We start from the raw sequence: 18,861 nt of genomic DNA on the forward strand, positions 1-18,861 counted from the left end.
ACTTGATAATGATGTCCCCTTTTTCATTTCTGATATTGGTAATTTGTACCTTCTCTCTCTCTCTCTCTTTTTAAAGATTTTATTTATTTGTCAGAGAGAGAGAGAGAGAGAGCATGCACAAGCAGGGGGAGGGGCAGGCAGAGGGAGAAGCAGCTCCCCACTGAGCAAGGAGCCCGATGCGGGGCTTGATCCCAGGACACTGGATCATGACCTGAGCTGAAGGCAGCTGCTTAACCAACTGAGCCACCCATGCATCCGTTCTCTTTTTTGATCACTCTTGCCGGGGATTTGTTATTCTTAATGGGGTGTTTTTTTGTTTTTTTTGTTTTTAAGCTAGTTTAGATTTCAAAGAACTGTCTTTTGATGTTGTTGATCCCATTTACTGTGTATTTGTTTTCTATTTTGTATTTGCTGTTTGTTATTTCCTTTCTAGTTTCTTTGGGTTTGATTTGCTGTTTTTTCTCCCCCCCAACTGCTTATTGAATGTTTAGACAGTTGATTTTTCACCCTTTCTTTTTTTCTAATATATGCATTTGTATGCATCTTTTTTTAAATAAAGATTTTATTTATTTATTTGAGAGAGAGAAAGTATGAGCAGGGGGAAAGAGAGGGAGAAGCAGAGTCCCCGCTGAGCAGGGAGCCTGATGCTGGGACTTGATCCCAGGACCCTGGGATCATGACCTGAGCTGAAGGCAGATGCGAAACCAACTGAGCCACCCAGGCACCCGCATTTGTATGCATCTTTTTCTGTGCATGACTTTAGTTGTATCTCACAAGTTTGGATATATCTATTTGGTTAAAATATTTTCTAATAATATTAATTTAATTATTTTTGTTTTTTAAATTTACATTTATTTTTTAAAAAGATTTTACTTATTTAGAGAGTGCTTGTGGGGTGGAGGGAGGGGAGAAGGGAGAGGGACAGAGATGGAGCGGGAGGGACAAGCAGACCCCTAGCTAAACGCAGAGCTGAGCTAAGCACAGAGCCGGACCTGGGGCTTGATCTCACATCCCTGAAATCATGACCTGAGCTGAAATCAAGAGTTGGGTGCTTAACCCACTCAGCCACCCAGGCGCCCTTTAACTATTATCTTAAATTGATGTTAGCATTTCACTAATATAGTGGAATTCTTCTTTGACTCAAGTATAGGAGTCTGTTTCTTAATTTTCAAACAATTGTGTTTTCTAGTTATATTTTAGTTACTAATTTCTTCTTTTTTTTTAAAGATTTATTTATTTATTTATTTGACAGAGAGGGACACAGCAAGAGAGGGAACACAAGCAGGGGGAGTGAGAGAGGGAGAAGCAGGCTTCCCGCTGAGCGGGGAGCCCGATGCAGGGCTCTATCCCAGGCCCCTGGGATCATGACCTGAGCTGAAGGCAGACGCTTAACAACTGAACCACCCAGGCGCCCCATTAGTTACTAATTTCTAATATAATTCCATGTATACTTGAAAATAAAGTGTATTCTGTGGTTATTTGGTCCAGTGTTGTATAGATATTAAGCCAAGTTATTTATTGATCTCCTCTGTCCTTATTGTTCAGCCTTTCTTTTTTTTCTATTTTGTTGGGGGTGCTCCTTTTTTTTAAAAGATTTTATTTATTTATTTGACAGAGAGAGAGAGAGAGGGAACACAAGCAGGGGGAACAGCAGAGGGAGAGGGAGAAGCAGGCTTCCCGCAGAGCAAGGAGCCCGATGCGGGGCTCGATCCCAGGACCCCGGGATCATGACCTGAGCCGAAGGCAGACGCTTAACGACTGAGTCACCCAGGCGCCCCATCCTTTTTCTAATAGTTACAGAGGGAGTGATTTTACAAGTTGAATACAAGCTTAGAATTGTAGAATTGTTATATCTTCCTGGTGAATTTTATCATTGACTTTTATCATTGACGAGTACATCAATGGTGATTTAGATAAGAGCAATTTTTATTTTCTTTTGGAAAACAATTTAATATTTGACAAAAAAAGAACAACATAAATCACAGTCAGGGAAAATCAGAGCCTTTCTAGGCTTCTTTTTCACTTATTTTAGTTTAGAATGGCTTGTACTTTTTTTTTAACTTTTTTATTGTTATGTTAATCACCACACATTACATCATTAGTTTTTGATGTAGTGTTCCATGATTCATTGTTTGTGCATAACACCCAGTGCTCCGTGCAGAATGTGCCCTCTTTAATACCCATCACTAGGCTAACCCCCCCTCCCCCCCCCCAGAACCCTCAGTTTGTTTTTCAGAGTCCATCATCTCTCGTGGTTCGTCTCCCCCTCCGATTCCCCCCCTTCATTCTTCCCCTCCTACTATCTCCTTTTTTTTTTCTTAACATATATTGCATTATTTCTTTCAGAGGTACAGATCTGTGATTCAACAGTCTTGCACAATTCACAGCGCTCACCATAGCACATACCCTCCCCAATGTCTATCACCCAGCCACCCCATCCCTCCCACCCCACCCCCCACTCCAGCAACCCTCAGTTTGTTTCCTGAGATTAAGAATTCCTCATATCAGTGAGGTCATATGATACATGTCTTTCTCTGATTGACTTATTTTGCTCAGCATAACACCCTCCAGTTCCATCCACGTCGTTGCAAATGGCAAGATCTCATTCCTTTTGATGGCTGCATAATATTCCATTGTGTATATATACCACATCTTCTTTATCCATTCATCTGTCGATGGACATCTTGGCTCTTTCCACAGTTTGGCTATTGTGGACATTGCTGCTATAAACATCAGGGTGTACGTACCCCTTCGGATCCCTATATTTGTATTTGGGGTAAATACCCAGTAGTGCAATTGCTGGATTGTATGGTAACTCTATTTTCAACTTTTTGAGGAACTTCCATACTGTTTTCCAGAGTGGTTGCACCAGCTTGCATTCCCACCAACAGTGTAGGAGGATTCCCCTTTCTCCGCATCCCCGCCAACATCTGTCGTTTCCTGACTTGTTAATTTTAGCCATAGAATGGCTTGTACTTTGAAATGAATATGGGAGAAGGTACCAGAACCTTTTGGTTGCTTAAGATACCTAAAACTTTTTTTCCCTTTTAAAAAAAATTTTATTTTTTTGTTCAAGTATAATTAACATACAGTGTTATATTAGTTTCAGGTGTACAACATAATGATTCAATAATTCTGTACATTTCTCAGTGCTCATCAATATAAGCATACTCTTAATCCCCTTTATTTTACCCATCCCCTGACTTACCTCTCCTCTGGCAACCACCATTTTGTTTTCTGTATTTAAGAGTCTGGCTTTTTTTACCCCCTTGGTTTGTTTTGTTTCTTAAATTCCACATATGAGTGAAATCATATGATATTTGTCTTTCTCTGGCTATTTCACTTAGCATTATACCTTCTAGGTCCATCCGTGTTGTTGCAAGTGGCAAAATTTCATTCTTTTTTATGGCTGAGTAATATTCCACTGTGTATGTGTGTGTGTATGTGCATATCCCACATCTTTTTTTTTTTTTCTTTAAAGATTTTATTTATTTATTTGACAGAGAGAGAGACACAGCGAGAGAGGGAACACAAGCAGGGGGAGTGGGAGAGGGAGAAGCAGGCTTCCCGCAGAGCAGGGAGCCCGATGCGGGGCTCGATCCCAGGACCTGGAATCATGACCTGAGCCGAAGGCAGACGCTTAACGACTGAGCCACCCAGGCGCCCATATCCCACATCTTTAATCATCTACTGATGGATACTTGGGCATGGAGACTTGAATTCATGACCTTGACATCAAGACTTGAGCTGAGATCAAGAGTCAGACGCTTAACGAACTAAGCCATCCAAGCGCCCTTATGTCTTGGCTATTGTAAATAATACTTTAATAAACATAGGGGTTCATGTATCTTTTTGAATCAGTGTTTTCATTTTCTTTGGGTAAATACCCAGTAGTGGAATTATTGGATCATATGGTAATTCTATTTTTAATTTTTTGATGAGGAACCTCCAAAAAGCTCAATACCCAAAAAACAAATAATCTGATTAAAAATGGGCAGAGGACCTGAATAGATATTTGTCTAAAGAAGACATACAGATAGGCAACAGACAAATGAAAAGATGCTCAACATCATTAATCATTGGGGAAATGCAAATTAGAACCACAACGAGATACCATTTTACACCTGTCAGAATTGCTGAAATCAAAAAAATAAGTGTTGACGAGGATTTGGAGAAAAAGGAACCCTTGTGCACTGTTGGTAGATAAGAGCAATTTTAGGGTAGTTGTAGAAATGGTGGATGCAAAACCCTCTTTATGAAAGAATGGAAGGAGAAAAATTGAAAACAGTTGCTGCATGTTGTACATATTTTTCCCTAATTTTGTTTCTGATACATAGGTCTTTTACATTTAAATGTGGCTAGATGTGTTAGTACTTTTTTTCTTTATGACTTTCTCTTTGTACTTTTTTGCTTCCCAAGATGGGATATTCACTTGCTCCATGGAACTTATATTCCTGAACAGTGCTGTCCAATAGAACTTTCTGCACTGATGGAAAAGTTTACTATTTCTGCTCTCCAATATGGTAATCATTAACTGCATGTAGTAATTGAGCATTTGAAATGTGTGTAGTATGACTGATGAAATGAATTTTTAATTTAACATGCTTTTTTCAGAGTTAAACTTTTTGTTTTGAGATTACAAATTCACATGTTCTAATAAATTATGCAGAGAAATCTCCTGTGCTCTTTACCCAGTTTCCCCGATGAAACATCTTTGCACAATTATACTATGGCATCACAACCAGGATATTGTCATTAATATAGAACATTTCCATCACTACAAGAATCCCCCAACTTACCCTTATATAGCCACACCCACTTGTCCTCCTCTCCCATCCCTTCCTTAACTCTTGGCAATCATTAATTTGTTCTCTATTTCTGTAATTTTGTCATGTCAAAAATGTTATAATAATGGGATCATTCAATATATAGCCTTTTGGGATTGGCTTTTTTCCACTCAGCATAACTTTGGAATTTCATCCAGGTTGTTTTTGTATATCATCAGTTTGTTCCTTTTTATTGCTAACTAGTATTTCATGGAATGGAAGTATAATTTGTTTATCCGTTCACCCATTGAAGGACATCTGAATTGTTTTCTATTTTTCAGTTATAATGAATAAATCTGCTATAAACTTTGTTCATAGGATTTTGGGTGAACTTAGTATTTCATTTCTCTTAGATAAATGTCCAGAAATGCAATTGCTGAATTGTTGTATGATGTTATGTGTTTAGTTTTTAAAGAAACCTCCAAACTCTTTTCCATAGTGGCTGTACTATTTTACATTCCTAGCAGAGTGTATGAGCCATCCAGTTTCTCTGTATCCTTGCCAGCATTTTGTGTTGTCATTAGTTATGTTAGCCAGTTTGATAGATGTGTAAGTAATAGCTCATTGTATGTAGTTTTAATTTGCATTTACTTAATGCCTAATGATGTGGAACATCTTTTATGTGCCTATTTGCCATTCGTATATCCTTTTGGTGTTATGCTTTTTGCCCATTTTCTAATTGAATTGTTTGGTTTTTACTGTGGAGTTTTGATAAGTTCTTTATTTCAGATACTAGTCATTTGTTGGATATATGGTATGCAGATATTTCCTCCAATCTGTAACTTGTCTTTTCATCTTCTTTTTTTTTTCTTTTTTAAAGATTTAATTTATTTATTTGATAGAGAGAGACAGCCAGAGAGGGAACACAAGCAGGGGGAGTGGGAGAGGGAGAAGCAGGCTTCCCGCTGAGCAGGGAACCAGATGCGGGGCTCGATCCCAGGTTCCTGGGATCATGACCTGAGCCGAAGGCAGACGCCTAACGACTGAGCCACCCAGGCGCCCCTTTTCATCTTCTTAACAAGGTCTTTCACAGAGCAAAAGTTTTTAATTTTGATGAAGTACAGTTTATCTGTTTTTCCTTTTATGCATCATACTTTTGGTGTTTTGTTTAGCTCTAGGTCCTGGAGATTTCCTCCTGTTTTTCTTTTTTTTCTTTTCCTAAGATGTTTATAGTTTTATGGATTTAAGTTCTTGATCCATTTTTAGTTAATTTTTCTATAAGTGTGAAACTGAGGTCAAGGTTTATTTTTTTAATCTGTGGATGTCCACTTGCTGCAGTTTCATTTGTTGAAAAGACTATCTTTTCTCCCTTAAATTGCTTTTGCACCTTTGTCTAAAGCCAGTTAGGCATATTTATGTTGGTGTATTTCTGGGTTCTCTCTTCTGTTTCCAAATCTATAATCTGTTTTCAGATCTATATGTCTGTCCCTCTACTGATACCATACAGTCTTGGTTAGTGTAGTGATATAACAAATCTTGAAATTGAGTTGACTGATTGCTCTCTTTCAAAATTGTTTTAGCAATTCTAGTTCCTTTGTCTTTCCATTTAATTTGAGAATAATCTTGTCCATATCCACAAAAAAACCTGAGAATAATCTTGTCCATATCCACAAAAACTCTGGGGTTTTGATAGGAATTCTGCATATCAGTTTGGGGAGAATTGACATCTTTACTATGTTCAGTTTTCTAGTCTGTGAACATGCTGTGTCTTTCCATTTATTTAGATCTTTGATTTCTTTCATCAGTGTTTTATGTTTTGCTCTTCTTTTTCTAGGTAGTAGTGGTGGGGGCTTAGATTATTGATTTGAGACTTTTCCTCTTTTGTGATTTGTATGCATTTGGTTATAAATTTGCTATAAATTTCCGGCATTGCTGCTTCAGCTGTGTCCTACAAATTTTGATGTGGTATATTTTCATTTTCATTCATTTCAATGTATTTTTAAATTTTTCTTGAGACTTTTTCTCTTTGACTCATGGATTATTTGGTATATTGTTTAAGTTCCAAGTGTTTGGAGATTTATCGGTTATCTCTCTGTTAATTGATTTCTAGTTTGATTCCATTGTGGTCAGAGAATACACTTTATATGATTTCAGTCCTTTTAAATTTGCTGGGGTTTAAGGCCTAGGACATGGTCTTTCTTGGTACGTATTTGGTGGGCACTTGAAAATAATGTATTCTGCTATTGTTGGGTGGAGTGTTCTATAAAGATTGACTATCCTTAATTGATGGTGTTATTGTGTTCTGTATCCTTGCTCATCTTCTGTCTAGTTATTCTATCAATTGTTGAGAGAGGGATTTGAAGTTTCTATAATTGTGGATCTGTCCATTTCTCATTTCAGTTCTGTCAGCTTCTGCTTCACTTATTTAGTGGCTCTTTTGTTTGGTGCATACACATTTAGGGTTGGTATGTCATCTTGGTGCACTGATCCTTTATGATTATATAATGTCCTTCTCTGTCTCTGGCAGTTTTTTCCCCCTCCGCATTCTATTAATGTGCTATTAATAAAGTGCTATTAATAAAGAAAGGTGTAATTTAACTGAATTTAAATAGGCACATGTGGCCGGTGGCTGCCGTATTGACAGTGCAGTTCTGGAAGATGGAGAGAGCTATGACACAATAAATTTAATTAAAAGGTACATTTTATAGTATGGGTGTTAAGGGCCAATGGGTGGTTAGAGGAAAGGGAGATTGGGGCAGAGGGAGCAGGGGACATGATTTTAAATTGGGTAATCAAGGAAGAAATCATTCACTGTGACACTTGAATAAAGATTTAAAGGAGTGAGAGTTAGCAGTGCAGATATTCAGGGGAAGAGTATATCAAAGGCCAGCAGGGAGGTGGGCTACTCTAAGAACTTTAGTTTTTACTGAGTGATGTGGAGAACCACTTGAGGATTTAGAGCAGACTTGATTCATTTTGACTTGTTGTGTGTTGTTGTATGTATGTTGTATGTTGTACAAAGATCATTCTGGCTGGTGTGTTGAAAATAGACTGTAGGAGACAAGGGTTGGAAGCAGAGAGAACATTTAGGACCCTGGAATATGAGTGAATGATGACAGTAGCCAGACCAAATGGTTAGAGCAGGTTTTGGGGAAAATATCAGACATTTAGTTTTAGATAAGTTAAATTTGAAATGTTTATTAGATACATCCAAGTGGAGAAAGCAAGTAGACTATCTGGGGTTCTCTAGATCAATGAGTCCCTGCCCTTGTGGAGCTTACTTACACTTTACTTGAATATGGGTAGTAAATACAATTTAAAAAATGAGTAAAACATACACTGTGTTAGAAGATGATAAGTCTTATGAGAAAATTCAAGTAAGGAAAGTAGGATAAGTGGTGTTGGGGAACCGACTTCTTAAGTGCGTAACATTTAAGTAATGATAGGAAGGTGTTGAGGAAATAAACTTTTATAGATACCTGAGAGAGTAGGAGTTTAGGTAGAGGGAGCCAAATGTAAAGGTTCCCTGAGGGGAGCATGGCTGGTGTGTTTGAAGAAGAACAAGGAGGCCAAGTGTGGCTGGAGTGACACTGAGCAAAGGGAAAGAGGTTTAGGGATGACAGTACTGAAGTAACACATGTCTGAGTTATGGGCCATTTTAAGGGTTCTGGGTTTTACTCTGGGTGAAATGGGAAGCCAGTAGATAGTTAAGCAGAAGATATGTATGATCTGACCTGTAGTTAACTGAGATTGCTTTGCTACATATAAATAGCAGAAGGGGCATGGAGATTGGTTTGGAGACTTTTACAGTAATCTTGACAACAGACTGTGGTGGCAGTGAGATAGTGAGGAAAGGTCATAGTCTGGATACATTTGAGGGTTGTATTGACAGAATTGGCTTACTGGTTGGATTTGGGTTGAGAGGAGTTAGGACTTACTCCAAGATTTTTGACCTGAGCAGTTGGAAGAATAGAGTTGTATTAACTGAGACGGGAAAGACTGAGAAGAGCGGATATGAAGGAGGTGATCAGGAGCTCAGTTTTGGACATGTTAAGTTTGTAATGCCTATTAGACATCCAGATGTAGGTGTTCAGTAGGCGTTGTCATTATGAATACTGTTTTATGGTTTTCAAAAATGAAATAATGACAGTAAAACAGTGTACACACTGTTGCGAAAATTCATTATATTTGTTAATATCTTGATTTTTAACATGTTCAATCCTGGCAAAATTTGAATATTTTGGAGAGAGAGAAGTTGTCTGACTGCTTTTTGGCTTTGCTACCAGAGTTGATGGTACTTTCTTAGAGTTAAATAAAGATGTCATTCCGATTTTAGAAATGGAAATATAACTATATAGTCTGAGTGTTTTTACTTGCTTTCTATTTTAGGTCCTATTACTGCTGGATTGTGCAAGATATTTAACCGTGTTTTCTTTGAGGTATGACTTAAATATCAAACATCTTAAATAAGAAAAGGGAAACATTTTAGTTTTGGAAGTCAGAATGCCAAGGAGAAAGAAAAATCTTGGGGGAAATCCTTTTCGGAAGACTGCAAGCTCTAAGGAAGTTGTCGTATCCACTGTTGCTAGTCATGAGGAGCCAACTACTACTCTTCCTTCCATGTGTGAGACAAAAGTTGATCAGGAGGAACTCTTCACCAGTATCTCAGAGATGTTTTCTGATCTGGATCCCGATGTAGTGTATTTGATGCTTTCTGAATGTGATTTCAAAGGTGAGAAAAAGTTTAGTTTGAACACTTTGCATCGTATAAGTAGACTTCATGTACTGTGCCATGACCAGTAGTAATATAGAAAAATGACTGCCTTATTTCTGTTTTGTTAATTTATTGAGCATCTGCTATGGGCAAGGTACTAAGTTGTTACTGTGAATGATATGAAGAAGAAAGCATTGTTTTTTTCTGCTTTTGAGAAATATACAGTTCTAGATATAAGATGTATGTATAGATATCATATTTTATGTTTCATTTCTTTTTATCTTCCCTCTAGAACAGGTTGGCACTATTAACATTTTGGATTGGATAATTCTTTTTTGTGAGTGGCTTTCCTGTGAATCATAGGATGTTTAGCAGCATCCCTGGCCTATACTCTGTAGATTCCAGTAGCAACCTTCAGCAGCCTGTTGTGACGATTAAAAATGCCTCCATCTGTTGTCATATGTCCCTTGGGGACCAGAATCATCCCCAGTTGAGAACCACTGTCTTAGGATGTAAGCTCCATAAAGACAGATTTTATAAACTGTTTTTACTGCTGTATCCCCAGCCCCTAAAATAGCAAATGATTCAGATAGGACCTCAGTAAATATTTATTGAGTGAAAAGATAATTGTAATTGTGGGAAAGAGAGCTGATTAGGTGTTGATGCTAATAGAGTAGTGTTTCACAATATTGGCTTTGGAGTCAAGAAACCTGGGTTAGATTTCCAGTTCTGCCACTGAAACTCTCTGGGTGTTTTCTTATCTGTTAATAAGAAAAATAGTAGTATGTACCTCATAGGACTTTTCTGGTGAGAATTGAGTTGTGTGTGTGTGTTTTTTTTTTTTTTTTTTGTGAAGTCTTCAGTATAGTATTATTAATAACTTGTAATAAATTGTTTAGAAGTATTTTGGCAAATAGACAAGCTATCAAAGTTGACTGAATGAATAAATGTTGATGCTTAGTGTTGCTATTGGCCATGATTAGTATAAGATAAAATTATTCTAGATTGGGGAAGTTTTGCTAATGCATGAGAAACTTCCATTTTTATTCATTACATGGACTGTGATGTGAGCATATCTTAACTATCCTCTTATGTATGTAAAAAAACAGTTTTCGGCAGTCCATATGATGCTGAGAAATGATAGTTTGTAGAATTTTATGTGTGACTTCAATTCTTATTTCCTATTGTTGAGGTGTTTAAAATCTGTTTCAGATACACTAACATAGTAATGAGGAATTACAAGAAAAATATATTACCCTTATATCCTAACAAAAAACATTTCTCTTTTCCAGGATCTTCTCTACACCTTGTTCATAAATACTGATATTTTGAGTATTTTGAATAATAGTATTGATGAAATTATGTATTCTGCTTTTTAAACTTAACATAAGCATTTTTTCAGTGTTGCCGTGATCTTTGTATTTCTTTTTAATAGCTTCCTAATATTTCACTGAATTGTTGTGCTCTAATTTTTTAATTATATCTAAGTTTTTCATGAATAATTAATACAGCAGAGGACATCTTGGTACAAACCACTTTTCCCTTCTTTTGGCTTTTTTTCTTAGTCCAGCGTTTTATTTTCATATGTCACAAGGTAAGAACAGTTTTCAGTTCTTGGAAACATACTGCTAAATTGCCTACCAAACAGGTGTGCTGATTTGTCATCCTGCTAGCACTGTTTAAGTATAGTGGTTTCACCACAGCCTTTTCAGCATCGTGTAGTATTACTTTAAGATTTTAATGGGAATAAAATTTTGCTTTTTCTTAATTTGTTTTTTCTTTAAATAAACAGGATTATTGAGCATTTTTGTACATGATTATATATTAATTTTTGTATTCTTGTGTGAATTGTTTATTCATATTTTTTTTGTTGTTTTATACCATTGTTTTAATTTTTTCCAACACTCTGTGTAAGGACTTTTCTTTTGTGTGATATATATATCCTGATCTTTTACTTATTTTTACTTAATACTGTTTTTTATTACATACATGTTAATTTTTTTGGTTGACCTTGTGGTTTTTCTATTATGTAGATTTTCTTCGTAGAAATACCTCTTACGTTTGCTTGCGTGCTTTCTTCCTTTCTTTTTTTTTTTTCCCCCCATGTTTAGGGCTTCTAACCTTTGTACTATTGCTATAATATCCTAACTGGTCTCTCTGCCAGGCTTGCCCCTCCAATCCCTCTTTGTTTTTCTTCTTAAGGGAACATTAATTGGGTGCTTACTAGGTGCCAGTCCTTGTGCACAGCACATTTTCATGGATTATCTCATTTAATCCTCACAAGAACCCTATGAGGTAGGTACCTTTATTATCCCTGTACTGCAAGTGAGAAAATCAAAGCTTAGGAAAGTTAAGTAATGTGTTTTAAGGGTCATAGCCAGTAAGCAGAGATTTAAGTGTTGGTTTTCTGACTCCAGACCAGAGCTGTTAGCTCCTGTGCTGTGCTTCCTTTTCGTATTTATTTTCCATAAAACAAAACAAAACAACACAAAAATAAGCAAAACTCCAAAATTTCAAATGCTTAACAATTCTAATTCTGTATTTGTATTATAACAGAAAGAGCTCAGCATTGGAGTCAGACATACCAGTCCTGGCTCTGTCACTTAATATCTGTGTCACTTGGGCCAAGTTAATATGCTTTTTGAACTTCACTTCTTCATCTATTTGCTAGAAATATTATACCTCATAGTATTATTTGATGGTTCGTTGAGGTGATACATATGAAGCTCCTAGCTCAAATATGGTGACAGGTAGTTTCCCTAGAAAGTAAAATTGATTTGTCCTACCATGACATATAGCACTTTTTCCAATTCCACTTCATCTTTTCCAGATTTGTCTCCTTTCATCTACCATACTACTGTGTACCCACACTCCAACCAACTTCTCTTAATACCTTAAACATGCTTTGTGTTTTCAAGACTGGCTTTGCCTTTCCCTTTTGTGTCTGACAAGTTTCTTTTTAATCTTCAAGTCCCAGTTCACATATTACCTTATGTGAAATCTTTCCTTATTCTCCTATAAGGCTGCTATGGCATTTGTGTATTACTAAAAGTGTGTATTATTTAATCTATATTATATTATAATGTAATTGTCTTCTAATTTAATTATCTTTAATTACCTCCATTAGACTGCAAAAATCCCTTAAGTGTAGTAAAAACTATGTCTTATTTACTTTGAACAGAGTATGTCTGATATGTAGTACATGCTGATACCTATTTTTTGTATTAAGTGAAATTCATAGCATAAACCATATAAACAAATTAGATTTATAGGAGAGTGCTTAAAAATGCTTAATATTTAAAAGGATAGGCAGTAGCTAAGTATTTGTTGAATAAATTGTTTTTTGGGTCTTTATAAATAAACATAATATATGCAATTTTTAGATACAATTTATAGATATTTTTAGATACAATTTATAGATATTTTATGTTTTATGTTTATTGACATTTATCAGAGATCATCTACTTGATGGCAATTTGTTATCCTAGTTTATTACAGTTTGTCTGATAGTAACAGCATTGCATGACTCCATCATTCAAACCTTTCACTAATACAGACTGGTATATTCATAAAATATTAACTAAAAAATGACTTGAATATTTATAAATTATAAATTTCTGTATTCTATTCAGTACATGGATTTTAATCAAATTATAGTTTACTTTTTTCAATACACATGTATATTGCTCTTCTTGTTGTACAGTTGAAAATGCAATGGATTGTCTATTAGAATTATCTGCCACTGATGCCAAGGTACAAGAATCGTCTTCAAAAAGCTTTGTTGCTTCTGAGAACCAAGTAAGTGCTGTGGGACGTGAAATAATGGAAAAGTATCCTCCTGAAGAAGAGAATGAAGATTCAAAAATGGATTCATTTTTGGACATGCAGCTAACTGAAGACTTGGATTCTTTAATACAGAATGCTTTTGAGAAATTGAACTCTTCTCCTGATGACCAAGTATACTCATTTTTGCCTTTGGAAGGTGTTAATAGTTCTAGTGACCCGAGTGCATTTATAAATTCCGATTCAAGTAGTATGACTCCCATTCTTTCTACACAAAATATGGAATTGAACAGTGAAAATTTAGAGAATTCTGCCTCTGCATTAAGTTCAAACACCTTAATGTCACCTTCTGCTTCTAATGAGTCCAAAAGTTTTATAAAGGATGACACATTGGCATTGGAAGATTCTCTTCTCAGTAGTTCTTTAAATGTAGCAAATGACACTATGGTGGGTGGTAGCAATCTCAGTCAAAGACAGAAAGAGCTTTTAGAATCTGAGTGTGTTGAGACTCCGTTCTCTCCAGCCCCTGTAGATTTGGATGCCAACGAACCTCAGGCTCCGTTAAGCCTTACTGTGCGAAATCTGGGGCTTGATTTACTAGTTACAAGTGGGGATCAGAAATCTACTTCTGTCCCTGATGCGTTTGTACCTTCTGAAGAATTCAGTTTCAAGCCACACAAACATACTGAACTGCCATCAAAGGGGAAGGATGTGAATTACTGCTCTGTACTTACCCCTCTCCCTCTACTGCTGCCTCCTCCTCCTCCACCGATGTGGAATCCAATGATTCCTGCTTTTGACCTCTTTCAAGGAAATCATGGCTTTGTAGCTCCTGTTGTAACCACCACTACACACTGGAGACCGGTCAACTACACATTTCCCCCTCCAGTTATTTCTCACACTTCCCCAACAAAGGTATGGAGAAATAAAGAGGGAACAAGTGCTTATCAAGTACAAGAAACCCCAGTTTCTCAGGTTGTAAGAAAGAAGACATCATCTTATGTTGGACTAGTTCTTGTTCTTCTCAGAGGGCTTCCAGGATCAGGAAAATCTTTTTTGGCAAGGTATGAGGTTTAATTAAGTTTAAAAAAAAAATATATGTGAAATGCTATTGCTTAATAGAGATGTTTAGTAACCCCTAAAGTCTTTTCTTTTTACTAATTTTTTCTTACTTTGTAGCAAATAGCAGCACTCTTTTCTCCAGAAGTTTTTATTGAATTCTTCTATCTTAGACTATCATTTTGGGAGATAGAAGAAAAATTTAAAGATAATTCCAAGACTGTAAGCTTCTGAAATCAGTAGAAATAGCTTTATGTGAAAGAGAACTAATTTGAATGGGAAAAAAATAAGTTCAACTTAGATTATAGTGTTAAAAAACCATAATTGATTTTGAATTCAAGGAATAAAATAGACTTGTTTTACTTCAGTTTTCTTGGGAGTCAGTCTTCTGCTAAGAGGATTTCCAGTATGACTTGTCTGGATATTACTGTATTCTCACTTTTAAGTAACAATTCTTTATTTGGATTATGACCTTGTAAAAATTAGGAGAGAGAATTTAGGAGAAAAATTAATGGAAATAATTCCATTTATCATTCACAGGACTTTGCAAGAGGATAATCCAAGTGGAGTTATTCTTAGTACTGATGATTATTTTTACATAAATGGACAGTACCAGTTTGATGTAAAGTACTTAGGAGAAGCACATGAATGGAACCAGAATCGTGGTAAGAATAGACATTAGATTTTGGGTAATATTAAGAGCAATATAAAATATTTGTATTTTGAGAGGTAGACAATTTTTAGAAAGTTATAATTCCCTGTAATTATTTTTCCTTTTTAAGATTTCCTTGAGAGAGAGGGAGAGAGAAAGAGCACGAGCGGGGTGAGGGGCAGAGGGAGAAGCAGACTCCCTGCTGAGCAGGGAGCCTGATGTGGGACTCAATCCCAGGACTCCAGGATCATGACCCCAGCCGCAGGCAGTTGCTTAACCCACCGAGCCACCCAGGGGCCCCCTAAAATGGAATTTGTATTGTTAAACGCTACGCTTTCCTAGGTTGATTTTGTTGGTATGGGGGGACAGTGTGAGAGTAAAAATGGCTCTCCTCAAACTGAATCTGTAGAGAAGAGATAAAACCTTACTGTTATTATTAGTGCAATGATCTGTTCACTGAAGATGGTTTTATCATGAAATGTTTAGTTATAAATAGTTTGAATTTCATATGAGGAATTTTTTTTTCTTTTTTTTTTTTTAGTGGGCTCCATGGCCAGCGTGGAGCTCAACTTGGGGCTTGAACTCAGGACTCTGAGATCAAGAGTCAGCAGCTTAAGTGACTGAGCCACCCAGGCGTCCCATGAGGAATTCTTAATACACATAGACAATATTTTGCCTTCATTTTATGATAAAGGCACTGTGAAAGTGATTCTTGAATTTGCCATCTTCAGACATTATTGAATTTTTCTGTATTTTTTCTTGAACTGAATATTAAAGTGAGAACGCAGGACTATGAAAATACTATTACAACAAAAAATGAAAACAGTATCATGTGGTGAAGAATAGCCTTGGATTTGGTAGTTACTAGCTATGCAATCTTGTACAAGTAATTTATACTCTCCAAAGCCCATTGTCTTCATCTGTAAAAGGGCTTAATAATACTTAACCCCTATGGTGTTGTTAAGGTTGAGAAAGAAGTGTTTAGCAGTGGTTCAACATGCCCTCACTACTGCAATAGCCATAGCAGTAATAATATTAAATTAAGAGGCAGAACTCTTTTAAACAGTTTTATTGAGATAAGAATCACATGGTTTTAAGCATATTCAGAGTTCTACGACCATCACTATAATTCTAGGACATTTTTATCACCCCCAAAAGATCCTTTACCCATTAACAATCACTCCTCATTTCTCCCTAACCTCTCCCAGCCCTAGGCAACCACTAAGTTACTTTCTGTCTCTATAGATCTGCCTATTCTGGGCATTTCATATAAATAGAATCATATCATATGTGGTCTTTTGTGAATGGCTTTCTTTCACTTAGTTTAACATTTTCGAGGTTCATGTTATAGCATGTATCAGTAGTCCATTCTTTTTTATGGCTGAAAAATATTCTGTTGTACGGATATGCCACATTTGATTTATTCTTTCATCAGTTGATAGACATTTGGGTTGTTTCCACTTTTTGCCTATTATGAATAATGTTGGTATGAACATACATGTCTATGTCTAAACTTTTTTGGACCTACCAACCTGTTTTTCCAAAGTGACTGCACCATTTTACATTCCTACTAGGAGTTTATGAGGGTTCTCTCTTCTCCACATTGTCACCAATACTTGTTATTATCTGTATATTTGGTTATACCTATCCTGGTGGATGTGAAGTGGTATTTCATTGTGGTTTTGATTGCATTTTCCTGGTGGGTAATGATGTTGAGCATTCTTTGTTTTGTCCTTTTGGCCATTAGTTTATCTTCTTTGGAGAGTTGTCAATTTAAGTTTCTTTTTTTTTTTTCAAGATGTGATTTTTAATACATTAGTTATATAAAGGTACAGTCTTTCCCTTCCTATTTAAAAAGTATTTAAATAGGAAAATAGTATTTCCTTGAAAAATTGTACTTTTTTTCTAAGTATCTTGTGTTCCTTTTTTAAAAATTATTTTTTTCATCATGATGAGTGTATTCTTTAATACCCATCACCTATTTTACCCATCCCCCTACCCACCTCCCCTCTCATAACTATTAGTTTTGTATAGTGAAGAGTCTGTTTCTTGGTTTGTCTCTCTCTCTCTCTTCTTTTTCCTTGTTTTGTTTCTTAAATTCCACACATAAGTGAGATCATATGTTATTTGTCTTTCTCTGACTTATTTCGTTTAGTAGTATACTCCCTAGCTCTATCCATGTTGTTGGAAATGGCAAGTTTTCACCGTTTTATGGCTGAATAATAGTCCATTGTGTATGTGTATGTATTGTGTATGTGTGTGTGTGTGTGTATACACCACCTCTTCTTTATCCATTCAGCTATCAGTGGACACTTGGACTGTTTCCATAGATTTGCTATTGTAAATAATACTACAATAAACAGAGGGGTGTGTGTATCCCTTTGAATTAGTGTTTTTGTACTTTTTGGGTAAATACCCAGTAGTGTGATTCCTGGATCATAGAGTGGTTCCATTTTTAGTTTTTTTTTGAGGAACCTCCTTACTGTTTTCCACAGTAGCTGCATTCCCACTAACAGTGCAGGAGGGTTCCTTTTTCCGCATATCCTCACCAACACTTGTTTCTTGTGTTTTTGATTTCAGCCATTCTGACAGGGGTCAGGTGATATCTCACTGAAGTTTTGATTTGCATTTCCCTGATGATGAGTGATGTTGAACATCTTTTCATGTGTCTGTTGGCTCTCTGTCTTCGTTGGAGAAATGTCTCTTTGTGTCTTCTGCCCATTTTTTAATTGGATTATTTGTTTTTTGATGTTGAATTGTATAAATTCTTTATATATTTTGGATACTAACCCTTTATTGGTATGTCATTTGCAAATTTATGTTGAGGTATGTTCCCTCTAGACCTACTTTGCAGATGGTTTTTCTCATGAATGGATGTTGTACTTTGTAGAATGCTATTTCTGCATCTATTGAAATGATCCTATGGTTTTTGTCCTTTCTCTTATTGATGTGATGTATCATTTTGATTGTTTTGCAAATAATTGAACTACCCTGGCAACCCAGGAATAGATCCCACTTGATTGTGGTGTATGATTTTCTTAATGTATTGTTGGATTTGCTTTGCTAATATTTTGTTGAGGGTTTTTGCATCTATATTCATGAGAAATATTGGCCTGTAATTCTCTTTTTTGGTGGTGTTTATCTTGTTTTGGTATCAGGATAATGCTGGCCTCATAGAATGAATTTGGAAGTTTTCCTTCCTCTTCTATTTTTTTGGAATAGTTTGAGAAGAATAGGTATTAACTCTTCTTTAAATGTTTGGTAGAATTCGCTTGTGAAGCCATCTGGTCCTGGACTTTTGTTTTTGGGAGTTTTTTGATTAGTGATTCAATTTCATGTGGTAATTATTGTGTTCAAAATTTCTATTTCTTCCTGCTTTAGTTTTGGTAGGTTATATGTTTCTAGGAATTTATTCATTTCCACTAAGTTGTGCAGTTTGTTGGCATATAGGTTTTCATAATATTCTGTAAAAATTGTATTTCTGTGGTGGTGTTATTTCTCCTCTTTCTTTAGTGATTTTGTTTATTTGGGTCCTCTCTCTCTTTTGATGAGTCTGGCTAGAGGTTTATCAATTTTGTTGGTCTTTTCGAAGAACCAGCTTCTGGTTTCATTGATCTGTTCTATTATTTTTTTTAGTTTCTATATCATTTATTTCTCTTCTAATCTTTATTATTTCCTTCCTTTTGCTGGGTTTGAGTTTTGTCTTCTTTTTCTAGCTCCTTAATCGTTTGTTATTTTTAAATTGGATTATTTGCCTTTTTATTATTGAGTTGTAAGAGAGTACATGGAACTTTTAAAACTTCCACATAATATCCTTGTAAGGCTTATTTATTGTGCTTCATCGTTAATTTCCTGAATGGTTTAATTCCTTGGGAAAAAAGGTAGTT

At 35.9% G+C, this 18,861-nt stretch overlaps 1 protein-coding gene across 9 annotated transcripts in view; it reads left to right on the top strand.

Moving 5' to 3' along the window:
• Positions 1-18,861, top strand: part of N4BP2 (NEDD4 binding protein 2) — an 83,988-nt gene that overhangs the window by 21,350 nt on the left and 43,777 nt on the right. For 6 of the 9 annotated variants that reach the window (XR_004912395.2, XM_036076900.2, XM_078068534.1 and 3 more), the window contains exons 3-5: positions 9,156-9,498; positions 13,184-14,327; positions 14,863-14,987. Coding sequence is in view for 8 of the 9 variants with exons in the window: in XM_036076900.2 (XP_035932793.1) it covers positions 9,270-9,498; positions 13,184-14,327; positions 14,863-14,987 (1,498 nt within the window). In the remaining variant the exon portion in view is untranslated. Of the gene's footprint in view, positions 1-9,155; positions 9,499-11,682; positions 11,776-13,183; positions 14,328-14,862; positions 14,988-18,861 lie in introns of those variants that run through there. The other 3 variants (XM_078068532.1, XM_078068531.1, XM_078068533.1) reach the window with 3 other exon arrangements.

This window comes from Halichoerus grypus, chromosome 3 (assembly GCF_964656455.1).
Source record: "Halichoerus grypus chromosome 3, mHalGry1.hap1.1, whole genome shotgun sequence".
Taxonomy (NCBI): domain Eukaryota; kingdom Metazoa; phylum Chordata; class Mammalia; order Carnivora; family Phocidae; genus Halichoerus; species Halichoerus grypus.